The sequence below is a fragment of the Trachypithecus francoisi genome, unplaced genomic scaffold, assembly GCF_009764315.1.
Source record: "Trachypithecus francoisi isolate TF-2019V2 unplaced genomic scaffold, Tfra_2.0 Lachesis_group13, whole genome shotgun sequence".
Lineage (NCBI taxonomy): Eukaryota > Metazoa > Chordata > Mammalia > Primates > Cercopithecidae > Trachypithecus > Trachypithecus francoisi.
The window spans coordinates 70,311,433-70,335,613 of record NW_022681458.1 but is presented as its reverse complement, the minus strand read 5'-3'; the positions used below and the strand labels follow the sequence as shown (position 1 = coordinate 70,335,613).

General features: G+C 42.9%; 1 protein-coding gene across 1 annotated transcript in view; it reads left to right on the top strand.

The window, feature by feature from the left end:
• The first annotated feature begins 3,534 nt into the window (after positions 1-3,534).
• The window catches only part of HAT1 (histone acetyltransferase 1), a 70,461-nt gene continuing 49,814 nt past the window's right edge, over positions 3,535-24,181 (top strand). Inside the window, exons 1-2 of the mRNA XM_033231129.1 lie at positions 3,535-3,627; positions 6,955-7,059. Coding sequence (XP_033087020.1) covers positions 3,621-3,627; positions 6,955-7,059 — 112 coding nt within the window. The 5' untranslated portion in view covers positions 3,535-3,620. The remainder of the gene's footprint in view (positions 3,628-6,954; positions 7,060-24,181) is intronic.

Below are 24,181 nucleotides of genomic sequence, written 5' to 3'. Positions count from 1 at the left end.
CTTACTACAATAAATGTTATCATAGTAACACCACTTCATACCTACATAGAGTTTTAGAGTTTACAAAGCTCGTTCACAAATATTCCGTTTGGTTTTTACAACAACCCAGTGTGGTGACTGGGCAGTACTATTATCTCCACTTAATAGATGGAACAAGGTTGAACAAGCATGAAGTAGTAGAACTGGGACTAGTAGAGCAGTAAACTTCCCAGAAGATATGTTGTCTCTTCCATATATATGAGGACAGCATATTCCTTTTGTAGAAATTTTATTTATTCCATGATTGTAATAGTCGCTTTCTTAAATTCCCTTTAGAACAAAGTAAAATATAAGTTAAAAAAAAAAAAAGAAATCCCTACAAAAAAAGAGAATGTTTTTTCCTTTTGGATAATTTTACCACTACCTTTCCAAAATAAGTCATACTTTTTTTTTTTTTTTTTTTTTGAGACGGAGTCTGGCTCTGTCGCCCAGGCTGGAGTGCGGTGGCCGAATCTCAGCTCACTGCAAGCTCCGCCTCCCAGGTTCACGCCATTCTCCTGCCTCTGCCTCCCAAGTAGCTGGGACTACAGGCGCCCGCCTCGTCGCCCGGCTAGTTTTTTGTATTCTTTAGTAGAGACGGGGTTTCACCGTATTAGCCAGGATGGTCTCGATCTCCTGACCTTGTGATCCACCCGTCTCGGCCTCCCAAAGTGCTGGGATTACAGGCTTGAGCCACCGCGCCCGGCCCCAAAATAAGTCATTCTTTTATCTTCTAGGTAAACTGTACCAAAACATCTATTCTGTAACATTAAAAAAAATATGTGAGGATGGACATGGTGGTTCATGCCTATTATCCCAGTTTTCTGAGAGGCCAAGCTAAGAGGATTGCTTGAGGCCAGGAGTTTGGGACCAGCCTGAGCAACATACTGAGATTCCATTTCTACCTAAAAACAAAAAAATTAGCTGTGCACAGTGGCACACATTTGTAGTCCTGGCTATTTGGGAGGCTGAGAGGCAGGAGGATCTTTTGAGCCCAGCAGTTGGAGGCTGGAGGCTGTAGTGAGCTATGATTGCATCATTGCAATCCAGCCTGGGTGACAGTGAGACCCTATCTCAAAAAAAAAAAAAAAAAAAAAGTGAACCTCTAAGACGAGGACAATATAAAACCTCAATTCTGCAAGCAGATCACATTAAATGCTAGTCACACAATGTATCAGTAAGTTTCATCATATTTTTTCCCTACAACTAACCATAATATCACAGGACTAATAATCTGTGATATACCATAGTTAAAACGTAATTCTTCTTGATTTCTTACTTATAAAGAACATAATTGCTGGTCAGCAATTGATCCATAGATACGGTGATTTCAGAAAGAAATAATGGGTCTTGCCATTTTGAAAATAAAATATATATATATTTTTTGAGATGGAGTCTCGCTCTCTTGTGCAGGCTGGAGTGCAGTGGCATTGTTATCTCAGCTCACTGCAACCTCTGCCTCCTGGGTTCAAGTGATTCTCCTGCCTCAGCCTCCCAAGTAGTTGAGATTACAGGTGCATGCCACCACGTCTGGTTAATTTATTGTACTTTCTAGTAGAGACAGGGTTTTACCATGTTGGCCAGGCTGGTCTCGAACTCCTGACCTCAGGTGATCTGCCCGCCTTGGCCTCCCAAAGTGCTGGGATTACAGGTGTGAGTCAACGTGCCTGGCCAAAAATGATTATTAAAGAAAAAGATTGTTTTCCTTTTTTGATCCATAATGTCATTAGTCCTACTGATTTCAGTTTCCTGTCTTAACATTATGACTGTAATTTCTTGTGTATCATTAGGTTTCAAGAAAAAGGATCTGGCCAGGCGCAGTGGCTCACACCTGTAATCCCAGCACTTTTGGAGGCCGAGATGGGCAGATCATCTGAGGTCAGGAGTTTGAGATCAGTCTAACCAACATGGAGAAACCCCATCTCTACAAAAAGACAAAATTGCCAGGCGTGGTGGTGCATGCCTGTAATCCAAGTGACTCAGGAGGCTGAGGCAGGAGAATCGCGTGAACACGGGAGGCGGAAGTTGTGGGGAGCCAAGATTGTGCCATTGCACTCCAGCCTGGGCAACAAGAGTGAAATTCCGTCTCAAAGAAAAAAGAAAAAGAAAAAAAGAAAGAAAGAAAAAGGATCTGGGCATTCTCAGTACCTTTTCTGATCTTTATCTTCAGGAAAGCCATCTCTGTATCGTTCAGCAAATAAATACTGGGCTGAGTATCTGATGAACTGCACTCTGCATAGGTTGCATTCTGAGAGAGAACTTGGGCAGTTTATCTTTTCTGGGATTTGGTTTCCTTATCTCTAAAATGAGAAGGCGTGTTCGTTCTAGACCATCATCCCAAGGGTCTATTTTAGCTTTAGCGTGCATCAGTGTAAAACCTGTTAACAAATATTAGTTGAGACAAGGAATTCTGGTGTATAACCAACATTGTGGGAATATTTCTGGATACCTAAACAGTGCTTTATCCTCTGGGCAAAACAGTTCCAACAGCTACTAAATACTAAGAAGGCCTATGGCTAAAATCAGGTAGCACCTTGTGATGTAATTCAAACCACTAGAACATGTGGCATGCAAGACTACATCAGGCCACTTGAGGTATTTATTAGGTAACAATTTATTTATTTATTTATTTATTTTTGAGACGGAGTCTCACTCTGTCGCCCAGGCTGGAGTGTAGTGGCGCAATCTCGGCTCACTGCAACTTCTGCCTCCAGGGTTCAAGCGATTCTCCTGCCTCAGCCTCCTGTGTAGCTGGGATTACAGGCGCCCGCCACCATGCTTGGCTAATTTTTGTATTTTTAGTAGAGACCGGGTTTCACTATGTTGGCTACGCTGGTCTCGAACTCCTGAGCTCAGGTAATCTACCTGCCTCGGCCTCCCAAAGTGTTGGGATTACAAGCGTGAGCCACCGCGCCTGGCCTAGGTGACGATTTTTCCGCGCTAAATGGTTGCCTAGTGACCTGAAGAGTGAAAGCAGAGTACCTAAATATCATACTGTATACGTCAGAAACAGGGGAGAAAGGAAAAAAGATGTTAAAGTTTAGAGCAAAACGAGAAACAAAGTAGGAAAATAAGTGAAAACTTCTTCCGCAACTGAGACTCAACCTCTACATTTTACCTAGGTAAAATCTTACCTAGGGTAAAATTGCCCACAGGGCTCAAGTGTTTGGATGCACTGTCCAGGCCAAGAGGAAAGATTTTCAGCCAGTCTCCAAAACATCTCAGGGACGGGTAAGGAAAACAGGCGTAAAGTGTCTCTATTGATCAAATCAACCCCAGAGAAACTTTCCTAGGGCCGGAGAGCATCTCAACTGCGAAGGTTCATTTGCAGCCTCCTTCTCCACTTCAGGCCTGCAAAACGGCCGACAGCATTCGCACTGGCTAGGCAATTCGCAGGGCTAATGGCCCGTGCAGACTTCTCCGTGTTAGCCCCGCCTCTTGAGGCGCTTCCGCCGCCGGGCTCCTGGACACGCCTCCTTTAATTGGCTAACGTCACGCTGGGAGTGGGCGGGGACAATGTGTCAGACTGTGCGGTCACTTCCGGCCCGGGAGCGCGCGGGTTGATTCGTCCTTCCTCAGCCGCGGGTGCTCGTAGCTCGGAAATGGCGGGTAAGTTCCCTGCAAAAGTTTACCAAGAGGAGGAGGCGGCCAGATCTGGGATAGAACGCTGAGACGGTGGTGACAATGCCCGCCTGGAACTTTCGGGCTGTAGCCTGGGTTCCAGAAGGCCTGCTTGGGACCGGAAGCGCGGAACTCTCAGCCCAGCAGCTCCCTTGGCCGCGGTCCGCGCCCCCGCCCCCAACTGCTTGGGGTTTTGCGCCTTCTGCGAGCAACCCGGCCCCTACCGAGAGCCGAAGAGGCCGGGGGAAAGCGTCACGATTTGGGCTTGTAAAATGCCACATGCCTTGGGGCCTGTTTCTCTTTCCATTCCTTTTGTCCACTGCTGCTTGCTTCAAATCTTGTACATCTGGTCCTGTTCCCGCCAGCTGATTTTAATGCTCAGATCCTCCTCCTCTTCCAGGTCTCCGTCTACCTTCCACTACAGTCAACTTCTGAGCTAGCGCATTGCTGAGTTGCCCTGCTCTAGCGCTCCCACTTGGATCTCGACTGACTTCATAATCGTCTCCTTAATCTCTCACACTTTAGTATTCCGAGGATCGTATTTAGATGCCCTTTGAGAAAGACTTTGTTCCTGAACTCCTCCCTTCTCTTTTAGGGTTGGACTACTATAATACAATTCACATTCTAGCGTCCCTTCAACTTACAACATTTACTAATGTATAATTGCTATTACTTTGTACGTGTATTAAGGCTGTTTTGGTGTGATTATTTTTTTCGATTACTTATCTTTTGAAGTTAGGGACAGTTTCTTTTTCCTGAGACAGGGTCTCTCTCTCTGTCGCCCAGGCTGGAGTGTAACGATCATAGTTCCCGGCAGCCTCCAACTCCTCCTACGCTCAAGCTATCCTCTTGCCTCAGCCTCCCGAGTAGCTAGGACTCCAGGCATGCACCACAACGTTCGGCTAAAAAAAACTTTTTTTAAACCTTTTAGAGACAGAGTCTGGCTGTATTGCCTCGGGCTGGTCTGAAACTCTTGGCCTCAAGCCGTCCTCTCGCCTCTGCTTCCCACAGTGTTAGAATTACAGGATTGAGCCACCTCGCTGGCCTCTGTTGCTTTTATCATCTCTTTTCAGGGCATTCCTCGTAGTCTCCATTTTTATGGATATGTGGAATAGACAAGCTGTTGTGTGAGCTCTAGAGATTTCAAAGAACGACTTTTCTACCAGATGGAAATTGTAGGATCTTGAAGTACAACAGAAGAGGGAGGACAAACGCTAAGAATTACATCTAAATTCGAATTTAGGGCCCATCATTTAGTAGCTGGATGCCCTTCAACTCAACCTCTTTCTAAGCCTGAACTTCTGAATATAAAGTGGAGTTGATATAATACCTACTTACAGAATTGTGCGGATTAAGCTAATACATGATTTCGCAGGTTAAATTTTGTTGCTTACATTCCTCGAAGTAAATTCTGTAATCTCAGTTCTGTAGATTAGGGTCAGAGGGGTTAAGTAATGTGCTCTAGTTCACTGAGCTCACTAGCTCAGTAAGTGTGTGAAATAGAATGCAGGAATTCTGACTCCAAACTATTAATCTATACTGCTTCAAGTCTCCCATTTTCTGTGTGTGTGTTTTAACCCCTTTTTCAAGTTCATAGCACATCTAGCACATCATTGTACCCATTTTTCCTTTTTGCTTATGGCTTTTTTCTGCCTGAAATTTTACTAATTTTCTTTTTTTGGAGACTCTGAGTCTTGCTCTGTCACCAGACTGGAGTACAGTGGTGCGATCTCGGCAACCTTTGCCTTCCAGATTCAAGCAATTCTTCTGTCTCAGCCTCTGGAGTAGCTGGGACTACAGGCGCACACCACCACGTCCAGCTAATTTTTGTATTTTTAGTGGAGAAGGGGTTTCACCATGTTGGCAAGGATGATCTCCATCTCGACTTCGTGATCCCCCTGCCTTGGCCTCCCAAAGTGCTGAAATTACAGGCGTGAGCCACCGCGCCCGACCCATTTTTACTAATCTTTATATTCATTTTGTCAGGAGATTTGTTATCTTGAAAGTTTCTTTTGATAGTGATATCTTCCAGTGTTATTTATTATATATATTATTGAATAACCACTTTGTAGTAAAACTACTTTATTGTGCCAGTAGCTCACAGTTTATGACGTTAGGCATGCATGATTTTTAAATATTTAATATTAGTGGAAAGATGTTTTCTTTGTGCGCCTGTTCCTCTTCCTTCTTTCTTACCTAGGGTAACTGTGGTTACCAGATATTTGTGTATTCTTCTTGAGACATTCCATGCATTATCATTTACTTACCTGAAGCACTCTGGTAGACTTTTTCCAATACTTAAAATGAAATTCTGTCATAATTATCAGAGGACATTCTCATTTTGCTTTTTACATCTTATAATGAAAAACACGACTTAGGTATTAATTTTAGCAGATTATTTGTATTAGTAAATGTTCAGAAATGTTAGTAGTCTATCATGTTCATTTTCAGGTTTATTCATTTATATTAAGTATGCCTAGTTTATAAGCTTGTCTCTTGAGTGATTTCTTTCTCTGTTTTGTAATGAGGCACTATTTTTTTTTTTTTTTTTTTTGAGACAGAATCTTGCTCTGTCGACCAGGCTAGAGGACAGTGGCGTGATCTCAGCTCACTGCAGCCTCTGCCTCCTGGGTTCAAGAGATTCTCATGCCTCAGCCTCCCAAGTAGCTGGGATTACAGGCGCCTGCCACCGTGCCTGGATAATTTTTGTATTTTTGGTAGAGACGGGTTTCACTATCTTGGCCAGGCTGACCGTGAACTCCTGACCTCGTGATCCACCCGTCTCGGCCTCCCAAGGTGCTAGGATTACAGGTGTGAGCCACCATGCCCGGCTGGCATTCTTTTTTTTTTTTTTTTTTTTTTTGAGACGGAGTCTTGCTCTGTCACCCAGGCTGGAGTGCAGTGGCCGGATCTCAGCTCACTGCAAGCTCCGCCTCCCGGGTTCACGCCATTCTCCCGCCTCAGCCTCCGGAGTAGCTGGGACTACAGGCGCCCGCCACCTCGCCCGGCTAGTTTTTTGTATTTTTAGTAGAGACGGGGTTTCACCGTGTTAGCCAGGATGGTCTCGATCTCCTGACCTCGTGATCCACCCGTCTCGGCCTCCCAAAGTGCTGGGATTACAGGCTTGAGCCACCGCGCCCGGCCCCGGCTGGCATTCTTAATACATTTATTTAAGAGTATGTGGAGAATGACTTGTGCTTTTATGATCTGTCAGCATGTTTTAAATCATACCCCATTCCACTTCTAATAACCCTATTATAAGTTGGATGATTTAAATCACTTCCAATTAAACCTTTTAAAAACCTTTTCTCTTAGGATTTGGTGCTATGGAGAAATTTTTGGTAGAATATAAGAGTGCAGTGGAGAAGAAACTGGCAGAGTACAAATGTAACACCAACACAGCAATTGAACTAAAATTAGGTATGTATGCCATTTCTAAGTAATATTTTGTACATACTGTGTGTATATATAATCTTTCATTTTAAATTTGAAGTAAAATTTTATGTAAGAGCAGTTATTTATGCAAATGTATAGTTTTCTGCATTTATTGAACATAGTCAGATTTTATTCAGTCTTGATTTATGTCATGGAAGGTGTAGACGTTTGAAAGGGGATAGAATTTTATATAAAAAGGAAAGACGGTGGGGCAAAAAGTAATAAATATGTATAGTTTCAGCTTCTTAAAAATATTTTTAACGTTTTTGCCTGTAAGAATAATAAACAATAGCAAATATTGGTGAGGATGTGGAAAAAACACGTATATTGCTGGTGGGAATGTGAAGTGATATAACTACTTGGGAAAACAGTTTGGCTCTTTTCTTTGTCTTTTTTAATTTTCTTTCCTTCCTTCTCTTCTTTCCTTTCCTCCCCTCCCCCCCATTTTTTTCTTTCTCTCTTTCTTTTTTAAAGAGACAGGGTCTCACTCTCTCACCCAGGCTGTAGTGCCATGGCATGGTCATAGCTCACTGCCGCCTCCAAAACCTGGGGTCAGGCAATCCTTCTGCCTCAGTCTGCCAAGTAGCTGGGAGACCACAGGTGTGCACCACCCAAGCCTGGCTAATTTTTATTAAAAAAAATTTTTTTTTTTTTGAGATGGAGTTTCGCTCTTGTTGCTCAGGCTGGAGTGCAATGGTGCGATCCCAGCTCACCGCAACCTCCACCTCCTGGGTTCTAGTGATTCTCTTGTCTCAGCCTTCCAAGTAGCTGGGATTACTGGCATGCGCCATGACGCCTGGCTAATTTTTTGTATTTTTAGTAGAGATAGGGTTTCTCCATGTTGGTTAGGCTGATCTCGAACTCCCAACCTCTGGTGATCCATCCACCTCGGCGTCCCAAAGTGCTGGGATTACAGGCATGAGCCACCACTTACAAATTTTTTCATAGAGATGGACCTTACGTGTCTATGTGTCCAGGCTGATCTTGAACTCTTGGCTTCAAGCAGTTCCCTGGCTTGGCCTCCCAAAGTGTTGAGATTATAGCTGTGAGCCACAGCACCCCTCCTGGTTTGACAGTTTCTTTTTTTTTTTTTGAGAGGGAGTCTCGCTCTGTCCCCCAGGCTGGAGTGCAGTGGCGCGATCTCGGCTCACTGCAAGCTCCGTCTCCTGGGTTCACGCCATTCCCCTGCCTCAGCCTCCCAAGTAGCTGGGACTACAGGTGCCCGCCACGGCGCCCGGCTAATTTTTTGTATTTTTAGTAGAGACTGAGTTTCACAGTGGTCTCGATCTCCTGACCTTGTGATCCGCCCGCCTCAGCCTCCCAAAGTGCTGGGATTACAGGCGTGAGCCACCGCGCCCGGCCTGGTTTGACAGTTTCTTAAGAAGTTAAACATAGATGAATTATATGACCCAGGAGTTGTACTGCCAGGTATCTATCTACTCAAGAGAAATGAAAATGTAGTTCATGCAAAAACTTGTACATGAGTGTTCATAGCCGCATTATTCACAATAGCCAAAAAATGTAAAAAACCTAGATCTATATCAGCTGGTAAATGGATATAGTATAGCTATACCATGGAATAGTATTTGACAACAAGAAGGAATGAAATTCTGATACCTATTGCAATGAACCTTAAAAAGATTGTGCTAAGTGAAAGAAACTAAACAAAAACACCATATATTAAGTAATTCCATTTGTATGAAATGTTCAGAAAAGACATCCATAGAGACAGAAAGTAGTGGCTGCCTGGGGCTAGAGGTAGGAGCACAGAGTAACTACAAATGGGCCTGACTTTTTTTTTTTTTTTTTTTTTTTGAGACGGAGTCTCGCTCTGTCGCCCGGGCTGGAGTGCAGTGGCGGGATCTCAGCTCACTGCAAGCTCCGCCTCCCGGGTTGACGCCATTCTCCTGCCTCAGCCTCCCGAGTAGCTGGGACTACAGGCGCCCGCCACCTCGCCCGGCTAGTTTTTTGTATTTTTTAGTAGAGACGGGGTTTCACCGTGTTAGCCAGGATGGTCTTGATCTCCTGACCTCGTGATCTGCCCGTCTCGGCCTCCCAAAGTGCTGGGATTACAGGCTTGAGCCACCGCGCCCGGCCGGGCCTGACGTTTCTTTTGGGAATGATGGAAATGTTTGAAAGTTAGATTGTGGCACAGCTCTAAATTTGCTAAAATTTTACAGTTAGAACAAGTGAAAAATAATATATGCTCATGATTCCTGGTTGCATTACTTTCCATGCCTGAATTTCCTCATTGTTAATAATAATTCACAGTAGTTACAAAGATTAAATATGGAGTTTAAATATCAGTAAAGTGTTTCAACTCCTTGACATACAGAAAATACTTGATAAGGGCTGAGCAGAGTGACAACGTGGTTGCTGGGCTCTCTGTATTTTTTACATGTCACCTCATTTTGCGATTACTTCATTCTTTGATACCTTGATTACCTTGGAACATCCTGTCATCTGTTATCTCTGTCCCAGCCTTGGAATCAGCCATTTCTCCAAGGATCACTGGTTTCTTGTAGTAGGAAATGTCATTTTATTTTATTTTAGAGACAGAGTCTCACTCAGTCACCCAGGTAGAGTGCAGTGGTGTGATCTTGACTCACTGTAACCTCTGCCTCCCGGATTCAAGTAATTCTTGTGCCTTAGCCTCTCTAGTAGCTGGAATTATAGGCATGTGCCTACCAGGACCAGCTAATTTTTTGTGTTTTTAGTAGAGATGAGGTTTCGCCATGTTGGCCAGGTTGTCTCAAACTGACCAAGTGATCCACCTGCCTCGGTCTCCCAAAGTGCTGGAATTACAGGCGTGAGCCACTGCACCCAGTCAGGAAATGGTTTTTTTTTTTTTTTTTTGAGAGGGAGTCTCGCTCTGTAGCCCAGGCTGGAGTGCAGTGGTGCGATCTCGGCTCACTGCAAGCTGCGCCTCCTGGGTTCATGCCATTCTCCTGCCTCAGCCTCCCGAGTAGCTGGGACTACAGGCGCCCACGACTGCGCCTGGCTAATTTTTTGTATTTTCAATAGAGACGGGGTTTCACTGTGTTAGCCAGGATGTTCTCGATCTTCTGACTTCATGATCCACCCGCCTCAGCCTCCCAAAGTGCAGGGATTACAGATATGAGCCACCGCGCCCGGCCTGGAAATGGTTTTTTATTTTGAGATGGAGTCTCACTCTTGTCACCCAGGCTGGAGTGCAGTGATGTGGTCTTGGCTCACTAAAACCTCTGCTTCCTGAGTATAACTGATTCTCATGCCTCCGCCTCCCAAGTAGCTGGGATTACAGGTGCCCGCCACCACACCCAGCTGATTTTTGTATTTTTAGTAGAGACAGGGTTTCAGCATGTTGGCTAGACTGGTCTCGAACTCCTGACCTCAGGTGATCTGCCCACCTTGGCCTCCCAAAGTGCTGGGATTACAGGTATGAGCCATCACACCCATCCACAGGAAATGGTATTTTATTTATTTATTTATTTATTTATTTATTCATTTATTTTTTTGAGACGGAGTCTCGCTCTGTCGCCCAGGCTGGAGTGCAGTGGCCGGATCTCAGCTCACTACAAGCTCCGCCTCCCGGGTTTACGCCATTCTCCTGCCTCAGCCTCCTGAGTAGCTGGGACTACAGGCGCCTGCCACCTCGCCCGGCTAGTTTTTTGTATCCTTTAGTAGAGACGGAGTTTCACCGTGTTCGCCAGGATGGTCTGGGTCTCCTGACCTTGTGATCCGCCCGTCTCGGCCTCCCAAAGTGCTGGGATTACAGGCTTGAGCCACCGCGCCCGGCCAGGAAATGGTATTTTAAAGCCAAGATGTGAGTGCTGAAGCCAAGATCTAGGTGCTAGATGAACTCATTGCTGTTAGTATTGCTCTAACATTAATGAGAGCAGGCTTAGGAGATAGAACTTTGTTCCTTACCATTCTGCCCCTGCCACCTGCAAGGTGACTACAGTCTCATTTTTTTGTCCAAAATTAGTTTTCCATGTTCTGGCACTTTATATAAATGGAATTATACCATATATACTGCTTTGTGACTGGCTTGTTTCATTAAGCATAATTTTTATGAGGTACATCATATGTTGTCTGTACCAGTAGTTCATTCGCCAAAATTTTTTTTTTTTTTTTTTGAGACGGAGTCTTAACGCTGTTGCCTGGGAGTGCAGTGGCATAATTGCGGCTCACTGTAATCTCTACCTTCTGGGTTCAAGCGATTCTCCTGCCTCAGCCTCTGGAGTAGCTGGGATTACAGGCGCCCGCCACCATGCCTGGCTAATTCTTTTGTATTTTTGGTAGAGACGGGATTTCACTATGTTGGCCAGGCTGGTCTCAAACTCCTGACCTCATGATCGCCCGCCTCGGCCTCCCAAAGTGCTGGGATTACAGGCGTGAGCCACCGTGCCCGGCAGTTCATTCCTTTTTATTGCTGAATACCGTTCTGTTGTTGGATACATCATTATTCACCAGCTAATAGATATTTGGGTTGTTTCTAGTTTTTGGCTGTTACTGTATGAGTTTTTTTGTGGACATATGATTTTATTTTGGATAAATTCCTAGCTGTGGATTTGCTGGGTCAGTAGGGTATTTGTATGTTTAACTTTAGGGGATACTTGCCATACTGACTTCCAAGTACTTTTATGCTCACATCAACTGTGTATTAGAATTTTGGTTATTCCATATTCTCACCAACATTTGATGTTGTCAGTTTGTTAAGTTTTAGGCATTCTACTGGGTATGTAGTAGTATTTCTTTGTTAGTAGTACTTCGTAGTGGTTGTAAAGTTTAAATAGATTTTAATTTACCTTTCCCTGATAACTAATGCTATTAAGGATTTTTTTTTAAATGTGGTTATTGACTGTCTCCTTTTGGACTCATGTATTCACATCTTTTGCCCATTTTAAAATTAGGTTATTTGGGGGCCAGGTGCGGGATTACACACCTGTAATCCCAGCACATTGTGAGGCCAAGGCGGGCGGATCACGAGGTCAGATCAAGACTATCCTGGCTAACACAGTGAAACCCCGTCTCTACTAAAAATACAAAAAATTAGCTGGGTGTGGCGGCGGTTGCCTGTAGTCCCAGCTACTTGGGAGGCTGAGGCAGGAGAATGGCATGAACCCGGGAGGCAGAACTTGTATGAGCCAAGATCGCTCTGCTGCACTCCAGCCTGGGCGACAGAGTGAGACTCTATCTCAAAAAAAAAAAAAAAAAATTAGGTTATTTGTCTTTTTGTTATTAGTTGTATTTACCTACATATTCTGGATGAGTCCTTTATGCAGATTACATGTTTTGTGCACATTTTTCTCTCAGTTTGTGGCTTGCCTGTTCATATTCTAAACTGTTTTTTGATAACCAGAAGTTTTTAGTTTTAATCATGTCCAGTTTATTAATTTTAAAAATTTCTATTAGTGTTTTCTGGTTCATGCCTAATATCTTTGCCTACCCCAAGGAGATAATGAAGCTCTCTTAATGTTTTCTTCTGGAAGGTTTTTAGTTTTAGCTTATTAAAATTATGTCCATGATCCATCTCATGTTATTTTTCATGTTCAATATCAGGAAGGGGATTAAGGTTTGTTTTTCCATGTGGATATCCACTTGTTTCAGTATAATCTGTGTGAATGCCTTGGTGCTTTAACAAAAATAAATTGAACTTCCACGTGTGGATCTACATCTGGACTTTTCTCATCCATTGTCTGTTTTTCTGTCTCGGGGGGAAAAATATAGCCATATAGTACAGTCAGCTCTTTGTATCTGCAGATTCTGTATTTGAGGTTTCAACCAATCTCATGTTAATCCATAATTGGTTGAATCAGTGGATGTGGAACCTGCATATGTGGAGAGCCACCTATGTTTCATTTTCTTGCCATATTTATTGCACTGGCCAGAACCTCTATTATAATGTCAAATGGAAGTGATAGAACAGACATCCTTGCCTTATTCCCAATTTAAGTAGGAAAATTTTGAGTCTTTCACCATTCACTATGATGTTAGTTATAGGTTTTTCATATGTTCCCTTTATCAGGTTGAGGAAGTTTTCTTCTATTCCTAGTTTGGTGAGAGTTTTTATTATGAAAGTGTTACATTCTAATGCTTTTTCTTTATCAAGATAATCATAAGATTTTTCTCCTTTAATTCTGATAATGTGAATTACATTGATGAGATTTTAAGTGTTAAATTTGCCTTGCATGCCGGTATATTATCCTTTTTCTGCCTTGCTGGATTTGACTTGGCGATGTTTTATTAAGACTCCCTTGTTCGTGACAGGTGATGGTTTCTTTTTTCATACATCTTTGTTTGATTTTGGTATCAAAGTTTCCTGGCCTCATAAAATGAGTTAGGAACTGTTTCTTCTCTGTCTTCTGGAAGAATTTGTATAAGACTGCATTATTCCTTTAAACGTTCAGTAGCATTCACCAGTGAAGTTTTATGTGCCTTGAGTTTTCTTTTTTTTGAAGGTTTTTAACTATAAATCCAATAAATAGATTTAATACTATTCTGATTTTCTGTTTCTTATGTCAGTTTTGGTAATTTTTGTCTTTGAAAACATTTCTCTATTTTATCTAACTTTTTTGGCAGAAAGTTGTTTACAGTATTCCCCTGTTACCATCTAAATGACTGTAGAGCCAGGTGCAGTGGCTCAGACCTGTACTCCCAGATCTTTGGGAGGCCAAGGCAGGAGGATTGCTTGAGCCCAAAAGTTCAAGCCCAGCCTGGGCAATATAAGGAGACCTTGTCGATAAAATAGAATTTTAAAATTAGCCAAGCATGGTGGTGTGCACCTGTAGTCCCAGCTACTTGGGAGGCTGAGGTGGGAGGATCACTTGAGCCGGAGAGGTGGAGTGGAGGTTATAGTGAGCTAGGATCACCCCACTTCACTCCAGTCTGGGTGACATAGCCAGACGCTGTCTCAAAAAATAAAATAAAATAAAATAAGTGACTCTAGAATCTATAATCCCTTCTTGGGGATATTGGTAATTCTTTATCTCTTTTAATGTCTCCCTACAAGTTTATCAGTCTTACTGATCTTTTCAGCAATTGCCTTTGTCTATTATTTATCTGTTTTCCTAATCTTTCATTCTTCTGACCTTGGGTTAATTTTTTTTTCTTCCTTTTGAGACAAGGTTTTGCTCTGTTGCCCAGGCTACAGTGCAGTGGTGTGATCATGGCTCACTGTAGCCTCAACCTCCTGGCTCAAGTGACCCTCTCACCTCAGCCTTCCGAGTAGCTGGGACTACAGGTGTACACCACCAAACTCAGCTAACTTTTGTATTTTTTTTTTTTTTTTTTTGTAGAAATGGAGTCTCACTATGTTGCTCAGGGTGGTCTCGAACTCCTAGGCTCAAGTGATCCTCCTGCCTTGGCCTCCCAAAGTGTTAGGATTGTAGGCATGAGCCACCTTACCTAGTCTAATTTGCTCTTTTTAAGATCTTTCTTTTTAAAGTAGAAGTCTATATAAATTTTAAACTTTCCTTTTCTAATACTAGCATTAATGTTATAAATTTATCTCTAGTTGCAGTGAGGCAAGATTGCGTCACTGCATTCCAGCCTGGGTGACAAAACGAGACTCTATCTCAAAAGAAAAAGAAAAAAAAATTTACCACTAAATACTGATATAGTTACATCCCACCAATTCTGTTATGTTCTATTTTTATTATAGATCAATTCAAAAAATTTTTTTTTTTTTTTTTGAGACGGAGTCTCGCTCTGTTGCCCAGGCTGGAGTGCAGTGGCCGGATCTCAGCTCACTGCAAGCTCCGCCTTCCGGGTTTATGCCATTCTCCTGCCTCAGCCTCCCGAGTAGCTGGGACTACAGGCACCCGCCACCTCGCCCGGCTAGTTTTTTGTATTTTTTAGTAGAGACGGGTTTCACGGTGTTAGCCAGGATGGTCTCGATCTCTTGACCTCGTGATCCGCCCGTCTCGGCCTCCCAAAGTGCTGGGATTACAGGCTTGAGCCACCGCGCCCGGCCTCAAAATATTTTTAATTTCCCTTGTGACTTCTTTTTTGACCCGTGAGTTATATGGAAGAGTGTTGCTTTATTTCCAAATATTTGGGACTTTTCTAGCTGTCTTAGTGTCACTGATTTCTGAATTAATTCTGTCAAAGTCAGACAATATAGTCTTATTTCAGTCCTTTTAAATTCATTGAGCCTTGTTTTATAGCTCATCATATAGGATCTGTTTGGTCAGTGTCCTAGGTGCATTGAAAAATAATTTATATTCTGTAGTTTTATGTAGTGTTCTATAAGTGTAAATTGACGTAATAGTATTAAAGTCTTTTATATTTTTACTGTCTTTCTAGCAATTATGACAATTGAGAGAACTGTTGAAATCTCCAGCTGGAATTGTGGATTGTCTCTGTCTTCAGTCATTAATTTTTGCTTGATGTATTTGCAGTTCTGATATTAGGTACATACAGATTTAGACTTCCTATGTCTTCTTGATGAAGTGACCTTACTCATTATAAAATGTTTCATCTTTATCTCTGTCCCCTCTTTAACCCATCTTGCTTTATATTTAAGTCTACTTTGTTAGATATTAATATAGAAATGAGAATGTTTTAAACCTGTGAGAAATAACAGCATGTTTATATGCTGATGCAATGATCTATCAGAGCAGGGGGAGATTATATATATAGGAGTATTTCTGGGAGTATCAGAGAAGGGGAGTATTTCCTGAGTAATATCCTTGACAATGTAAGGGGGGAAGTATTTTATTAATCAGTGGAAGGATTAGCCTTAGATAGGAGCATGGAGAATTTCTACCATAACAAGATGAAGGAGAGTATACAGGAATTGCTGCAGTAAGCTAAACGGTATAGAGGAAGCATTTTGTGCAGTTTCTTTTCTGAATGCTTCTGTTTCCTAAGTGAGATAGGAAGCAAGGTCGTCTGTGGGGAATGTGCTTATAGAAGAAGGCATTGGAGGTTTGAGGAAATAGTCATCTAGGTGAGTGGGAGGAGTGAGTAGACTTGAGAACTGTTACGATTGTCAGGTAGTACTAAGGGCCCACTTCAAGTTCTCATGAATATAAAGTGAGGTCAGTCACGTCCAGATGAAAGTGTACCACAAAGAATAGATACATAGTCAAATTCGACTAGAGTGGGTTTTTGTTTTTTTTTTTTTGAGACTGAATTTTGGTCTTGTCATCCAGGCTGGAGTGCAGTGGCACAATCTCGGCTCACTGCAACCTCCGCCTACGGAGTTCAAGCGATTCTCCTGCCTCAGCCTTCCAAGTAGTTGGGATTACAGGCACCCACCACCACGCCCGGTTAATTTTTGTATTTTTAGTAGAGGCAGGGTTTTGCTGTATTGGCCAGGCTGGTCTCAAACTCCTGACCTCAAGTGATCCACCCGCCTCGGCCTCCCAAAGTGCTGGGATTACAGGCGTGAGCCACTGTGCCCGGCCTAGAGTGGGTTTTTTTTTTTTAACCAGTCTGCTATAAAAAAAATTAAGGGCAAGGGATTGAGGATGTTTAGGATGGAGTGATAATATTGATGGGCCATGGAATTCTGCACTGGAAAGGGAGGAAAATGAAGATATGAAGTAGAAGAGGGACAGTGAAATTATGTTCAAATCAATTCATTGTGGGCAAGCACCGTGGCCCATGCCTGTAATCCCAGCACTTTGGAGGGCCGAGGCAGGTGGATCACGAGGTCAGGAGTTCGAGATCAGTCTGGCCAACATGGTGAAACCCCGTCTCTACTAAAGATACAAAAATTAGCTGGGCGTGATGGCACATGCCTGTAATCCCAGCTACTTGGGAGGCTGAGGCAGGAGAATCGCTTGAACCTCGGAGGCTGAGGTTGCTGTGAGCTGAGATTGTGCCATTGCATTCCAGCCTGGACAACAAGAGCGAAACTCCGTCTCAAAAAAAAAAAGAAAGAAAAAATTCATTTTAAGTCTTGGTGGGGGTTTAAGAATTGTTAGAATTGGGGTATGGTCGGGTGTGGTAGTTCACGCTTGTAATCCCAGTACTTTGGGAGGCCGAGACAGGAGGATCACTTTAGCCCAGGAGTTTGAGACCACCTTGGGCAACATAGGGAGACCCCATTTCTACAAAAAATAAAATATTAGCCGGGAGTAGTGGTGCATGCCTGTGGTCCCAGCTACTCAGGAGGCTGAGGCAGGAGGATCACCTGAGCCCAGGAGGTTGAGGTTGCAGTGAGCTGTGACTGACTGTGCCACCACACTCCAGCCTGGGTGACACAGCCAGACGCTGTCTCAAAAAACAAAAGCAAACAAAAGAATTGGGGGTATAGGGAGTGAGGTAGGAAGATAAATGGGGATGGTAAGATAGTACAATATTTGAAACAGAGATTAAGGGGGTGTAATTGTAAATAATGATAAATAAAGATTCGGGCACAACATGAGAATAAGTGGCTAAGGTACAGTAAAGATAAAATTCTTGGGGAGGAATCAAGGAGCTCCAAGGCTGGATTGGAAGATTGATTTTTATTAATTTTGAAGTTACCAAGATTTAAGGCAGTTGTAGTGTTGGAAAGTGCAACAGTGAGCCTGGAGCTAAATTATTCAAAGAATGAGGGAGAGAGATGGAGCATGAGCTTCAAAGCGGTTTGTTCTTAGGGTGTGGAGAGAGAGACATTAGTCTGAAACCAGCAATGAGCAAGGAGGATACCTTGTTCTAGCAGTATGAAGATGGAGAAAACAGCCACTACCTGAGAGGTCTGTAAGAAAGGAGCATCCTTAAGGTTAAGACGCATGTGTGCCAAAGAACTGTTAGCACAGGATAGGAGAGCATTTGATACAGAGGTTGGGGTTATGGAGAATTTTGGTGGTAACTGACTTCTAAGTTTCACAGTGGTCACAATGAGTTGGGAAGGGGTGGGAAATTAGATGAGTAGTTTTATATTACTGTATAGGGATGAGAATCCCCGTGATAAGGGAATTTTTTTTTTTTTTTTTTTTTGAGACGGAGTCTCGCTCTGTCGCCCAGGCTGGAGTGCAGTGGCTGGATCTCAGCTCACTGCAAGCTCCGCCTCCCGGGTTCATGCCATTCTCCTGCCTCAGCCTCCCGAGTGGCTGGGACTACAGGCGCCCGCCACATCGCCCGGCTAGTTTTTTGTATTTTTTAGTAGAGACAGGGTTTCACCGTGTTAGCCAGGATGGTCTCGATCTCCTGACCTCGTGATCCGCCCGTCTCGGCCTCCCAAAGTGCTGGGATTACAGGCTTGAGCCACCGCGCCCGGCCAATAAGGGAATTTTTAAGGATTGGGCTGCTGTTAATGGGAATAAAGAGTGTGATGGGATTAATTATGGCATCTCCAAGGAATATTTAATGTTGAGATACCTCATCTTGCAGATTGATTGTGCTGATGGGAATGTTGCCAGCACACTGGGGCTACCCTTATGTTTTAAAATTATATAATTAAGCTTGTTTTTCAATTCAGCATGGCTAGGAAAGGATGTATCGGGCAGTACGCTAAGATTTCGGTTATTTAAAGAACACAGGATTATGAATAAACTTAGATATAGTCCAGAATACAATTAGATACTATGCCCCGTGGGGGCCAGAATCCATTTATGTCTGCATTATGAGCACCTGTTGATAGATCATATATATTATATTAAATGTGTTAAATACTTAAGTATTTATTTATTTATTTGAGATAGGGTTTGGCTCTGTTGCCCAGACTGGAGTGCAATGGTGTGATCTCAGCTTATTGCAACCTGTCTCCCAGGCTCAAGTGATCCTTCCACCTCAGCCTCCCAAGTAGCTGGGACTACAGGTGTGTGCCACCATGCCCAGCGAATTTTTATGTTTTTTGTAGAGATGGAGTTTCGCCATGTTGCCGAAGCTGGTCTTGAACTCTTAGGTATTTATTAAACAAGCTTTAAAAATTGATTAAAATAATGTGCCTTGGTGATTTCTTAATTTTACTTTTGGTTAATAAGACATGTAGACTATATCTTCTTTCATGCATCTTGCCTCTCCAGAAACTACTGAAGTGATTTTGAAAACTAGAAAGTATATGAACTTATCACCATACATGGTGGTTCATGCCTGTAAAAGGTGGTGCCACTGACAGACACAAAGATTAGAGGAGAAAGCTGGCTCTGGTGGTACTGTTGCTGCTGGTAGTTGAAGCCAGGAAAAAAGATGAACTCTTAAAGAAACACACTGAAAGAAGGGCAGACCAAGGGCCAAGTCTTGGAAAATGCCTATTATCTAAGGAAGTGGAAGCTAAATAAACCAGGTTAAGTCAGAAAAACAAGGAAGTAAATCAGGATAGTATATAAATGAGAAAGGAATAATAATATTTCAGGTAGAAAAAGAGTTTAATAACATCCACTCTTACGGAGTTCAACGAGAGTGAAGAAAAGCAAAACATCACTAATTGTACAATAAAGTCATTAGTAACTCTGAAATAGCAGTAGCATGATGGATAATTATAGTAACTGAGCTGTAGGAAAAAGGGTGGCTGAAGGAGGAGGATCGCTTGAAGCCAGGAGTTTGAGGCCAGCCTAAGCAACATAGCGAGACTTTGTCTCTTAAAAAAATTAAACAATTAGCCAAGTGTGTGGCACACACTTATAGTCTCAGCTACTTGGGAGGCTTAAGCACAGGAGATCAAGGCTGCAGTTAGCTGTGATTGCACACTGCCCTCCAGCCTGGGCAAGAGAGCAAGACCCCATCTATCTGTCTGTCTACTGATTCTCGCTCTTTAAAGGAACTAGATCTAAGAGTAGAAGCAATAGGGCAGGGCAGGCATGGTGGCTCACACTTAAAATCCCAGCACTTTGAGAGGCCAAGGCAGGAGGATTGCTTGAGGCTGGAGGAGTTCAAAACCAGACTGGGCAACATAGCAAGACTCTGTCTCTACAAAAGAAAGAAAGAAGCAACAGTAAATATATTCAAAAGGAAGAATCATTGCAGGCCCTATGTTCTATATGGCAGCAGTCCCCAACTTTTTTGGCACCAGGGACCAGTTTAGTGGAAGACAAATTTTCTTCAGACCAGGAAGGGGGTGCTTAGGGGTAATGGTTTTGGGATGATTCAAGTGCATTACATTCATTGTGCACTTTTTCTATTATTACATTGTAATTATAATGAAATTATTATACACCTCAGTGTGGAATCAGTGGAAACCCTGAGCTTGTTTTCCTGCAACTAGACAGTCCCACCTGGGGGTGATGGATACAGTGACACCTGAAGTATTTTGCTTATGTCCAGTCTACTCTGTAATCTCGTTTTGGTTGCTGTCATTGCAGAAAACCCTACCTCACGAAGAGAAGATGTTGGAAATGGAAGTAGGCTTTTCAGTACTTTTGTGGCAATCTCAGGATGTTCTGCCTTGATTTTAATTCAGAACATAAGGAGATTTGAAGTTGTCTGAGTACTTTTTTTTTTTTTTTTTGAGACAGGTCTCACTCTGTTGTCCACGCTGGAGTGCAGTGGCACGATTTCAGCTCACTGCAACCTCCGCTTCCTGGATTCAAGTGATTCTCATGCCTCAGCCTCCCAAGTAGCTGGGACTACAGGCGCATACCACCAAACCCCACTAAATTTTGTAATTTTAGTAGAGATGGGGTTTCGCCATGTTGCTCAGGCTGGTCTTGAACCACTGGGCTCAAGCAGTTCGCCTGCCTCGGCCTTCTAAAGTGCTGGGATTACAGATGTGAGCCACCACACCCGGCTTCAAACAGACTTTTAAGGCCACCTTCATTTGCAGTCTCAAGCAGTTGACCCTGTTCCAGCACGGACAAAGTCAATTCACTTGACTTATTCAAAAATGGATCACGGATCCATTCCTTCCCAGTTCAGGGTTCTTTTATGGTTGGGAAATAATGCTCAAACTCTTTTGAAAGCTGAGATAGGTGATCGTGCACCAACTGGGAGTAAGAGGACCCTGTGAGCCAGGTCCTTTCAAAATCTCTGCTAATGTTTGAAACATGTCAACAATCCCAGTGTTCACTTGTCATCCTCATACTTCCACTTTGGCTTTGAATGCAGTCACTTTATCTGCCAACTTGAACACAATTGTTGTTCTCCCTTGAAGTGATAGATTAAGTTTGTTAGGCAGGTTGAATATGTTGCAAAAATAAGCAAGTTTTGTGACACATTCTATGTCACTGAAATGTGCTGCCCATGGTGACTGTTTTTCTAAAAGAAATCTCTGGAGCGGCTATTGTAACTCAAAAACTTTAGCCAGTGATCTACCTTTAGAAAGCTATCTCACATATAAGAGAAAATATGTGTGCTCTGTGCTCTGTGCCCATCTCCTCACAGAGCGGTGTGAACAGGTGTGAGGTAAGGGCATATACTTTAATGTGGTTGATAATTTTAATTACATCCTGCAAAATGTTAAGTTCAGGTGACATTTTTTAGCTAGCCAGCATTACTCAGTGGATGAAATAGTGCGTAGATTCACATTTGGAAGCGACTTCTTTTTCTTTTCTTTTTTTTTTTTTTAAGACAGGATCTCACTTTATTGCACAAGCTGAGTGCTGTGGCACAGTTACCGCTCACTGTGGCCTCAACTTCCTGAGCTCAAGCAGTTCTGCCCAGGACTACGGGCACATGCCACCACACCCAGCTAATTTTTTATTATTTATAGAGAAAAGGGTATCACTGTGTTGCCCAGGCTGGTCTCAAACTCTTGGACTCAAGCGATCCTCACACCTCAGGCTCCCAAAGTGCTGGGATCACAGGCATGAGCCACTGCGTCCGGTCAAGGTGACCTCTTTGACCTAAATAATGAAACCAGAAAGCTGTTCAGTCATGGCAGCAGCTTCGTCCATGCATATACCAACACAAAATGACCAATTCAGTTTTCCTGATACGTAATCATTCAAAGACTTGAATAGTTCTGCAGTGTGGTATTGGTTGGCAAGAAAAGTACACATAACGTATCCTCATGCACATCCTCCTGAAATATATTGCACAAAAACAAGCATTGTTGCCGTGTTGTCCACATTGGTAGACTTGTCAACCTGGGTTGTACACCATGGTGACTCACCCCTCTCTAACAATTGTGCCTCAGCATCCCCTGCTACTTCATCAATTCTTCTAGTTATGGTATGAGCCTAAGGAGGAACATGTGCCACCTTTTGAACTGGAGCCTCTCCTAAAAGTTCACGACAAATGTCCTTAGCAGCAGGCAGGATCAACTCTTCACTAGTAGTAAAGGGCTTCTTAGTTTTAGCAATGTGGTTAGCCATTAAGAATGATGCTCTCAGTGCAGACACATTTGATGAAGTGATGGCCTTCAGTAAATTGCTTCTGTTCTTCATGTTCATGTTTTTTTCTTTTGAGAACTCCAAAGGCTTGTCTTTTAATGCAGGGTGCTTGGTCTCCATGTAACTGAGCAGTTTTGAAGGTTTCTTGGCTTTGTTGGATAGCTGGTCACCATGTACTATACAAAGAGAGCTTGGAGAATGTGAATCACTTGTCGCAGTGAACCTATAATTTAAGTAGGACTCTTGGTATTTTACATGCAGCTTTATTTTTGTTGGCAGTCTTAGAGTCTTCTGCTGTCTCATCATTGGGTCTTTCCCCTTTTTCAGAGAAGCTCTCCAATGACATTTGTTTTTTACTCATTTTGGCTAGGGTTAGCAAAAAGACTTAACCAAAACTGTGACTGAGACAAGTGTACAGTGTGAGAAAGAGTCACAGATGGAAGTGGCAAATAAAATAATGGGTTGGCAACATGGGGACTAAAATAAATGTTGGATTCTGACTTATAGCCTGCCACTAGATGCAGCTGTACAATGGAACTACATGAATTCACTTGACACTATAAAGCCTGCCACCAGATGCAGCTTTATTGTCACCAGCCACTCACTACTCACTGATAAAGTTGATGGGTTTTTTTGTTTTTGTTTTTGTTTTTTTTTTGAGACGGAGTCTCGCTCTGTTGCCCAGGCTGGAGTGCAGTGGCGCGATCTTGGCTCACTCCAACCTCCACCTCCTGGGTTCAAGTGATTCTTCTGCTTCAGCCTCCGGAGTAGCTGTGATGACAGGTGTGCGCCACCATGGCCGGCTAAGTTTTGTATTTTTAGTAGTGACGGGGTTTCTCCTTGTTGGCCAGGCTGGGCTGATAGGGTTTTCATATGAGTCTGCAAGCAATTGATTTATTATGGTCTCTATGCAGTCAAACCTCTCTGCTAACATTAATCTGTATTTGCATCCCCTCCCCAGTGCTGGTATCACTGCCTCAGCTCCACCTCAGATCATCAGGCATTAGATTCTCATAAGGAGCATTCAACTTAGATCCCTTGTATGTACAGTTCTCAATAGGGTTTTTGCTCCTATGAGAATCTAATACCACCGCTGATCTGATAGGAGGTGGCACTCAGGCAGTAGTGCAAGCAGTGGGGAACAACTGTAAGTACAGATGAAGCTTTTCTAGCTTACCCACTACTCATTTCCTGCTGTGCAGCCTGGTTCCTAACAGGCCACAAACCGATATATGGGGTTTGGGGACCCCTCCTATAGAGCAATAAGGTGCCATTTAGTATTCCAGACCAAGCTTCCATTTTTCTACAAAAGCGTGAGTGACATAGATTGTTTTTGTTTTTGTTTTTGAGATGGAGTCTTGCTCTGTCAACCAGGCTGGAGTGCAGTGGCCTGATCTTGGCTCACTGCAACCTCTGCCTCCTGGGTTCAAGCGATTCTCCTAGTTCAACCTCCCGAGTAGCTGGGATTACAGGTGCACACCACCACACCCAGCTAATTTTTGTAATTTTAATAGAGATGTATATTGGCCAGGCTGGTCTCGAACTCCTGACCTCAGGTGATCCACCTGCCTCAGCCTCCCAAAGTGCTGGGATTACAGGCATGAGCCACTGTGCCCAGCTGCGACATACGTTTTTAGTACTTATTTTGAATTGTTTCAGTTTTTTATACTGTTTATTTTTTCTGAGTATCGGGGTAATACATATTTTGCAGAAAATTTGGAAAGTACATAGAAGTAGATGAAATAAAAATTATCCATAATTCATCACTCAAAATACCTACCTCTGTATTATAATTTGGGTTGTTTTCTTCTAGTATTTTTTATTATATATTCATTTCTATTGTTTCTCTTTTATAAAATCGAAGTTACCATATCATGTTCTGTTCACTTTGCATTGTGAACATTTTCCTATGTTTGTCA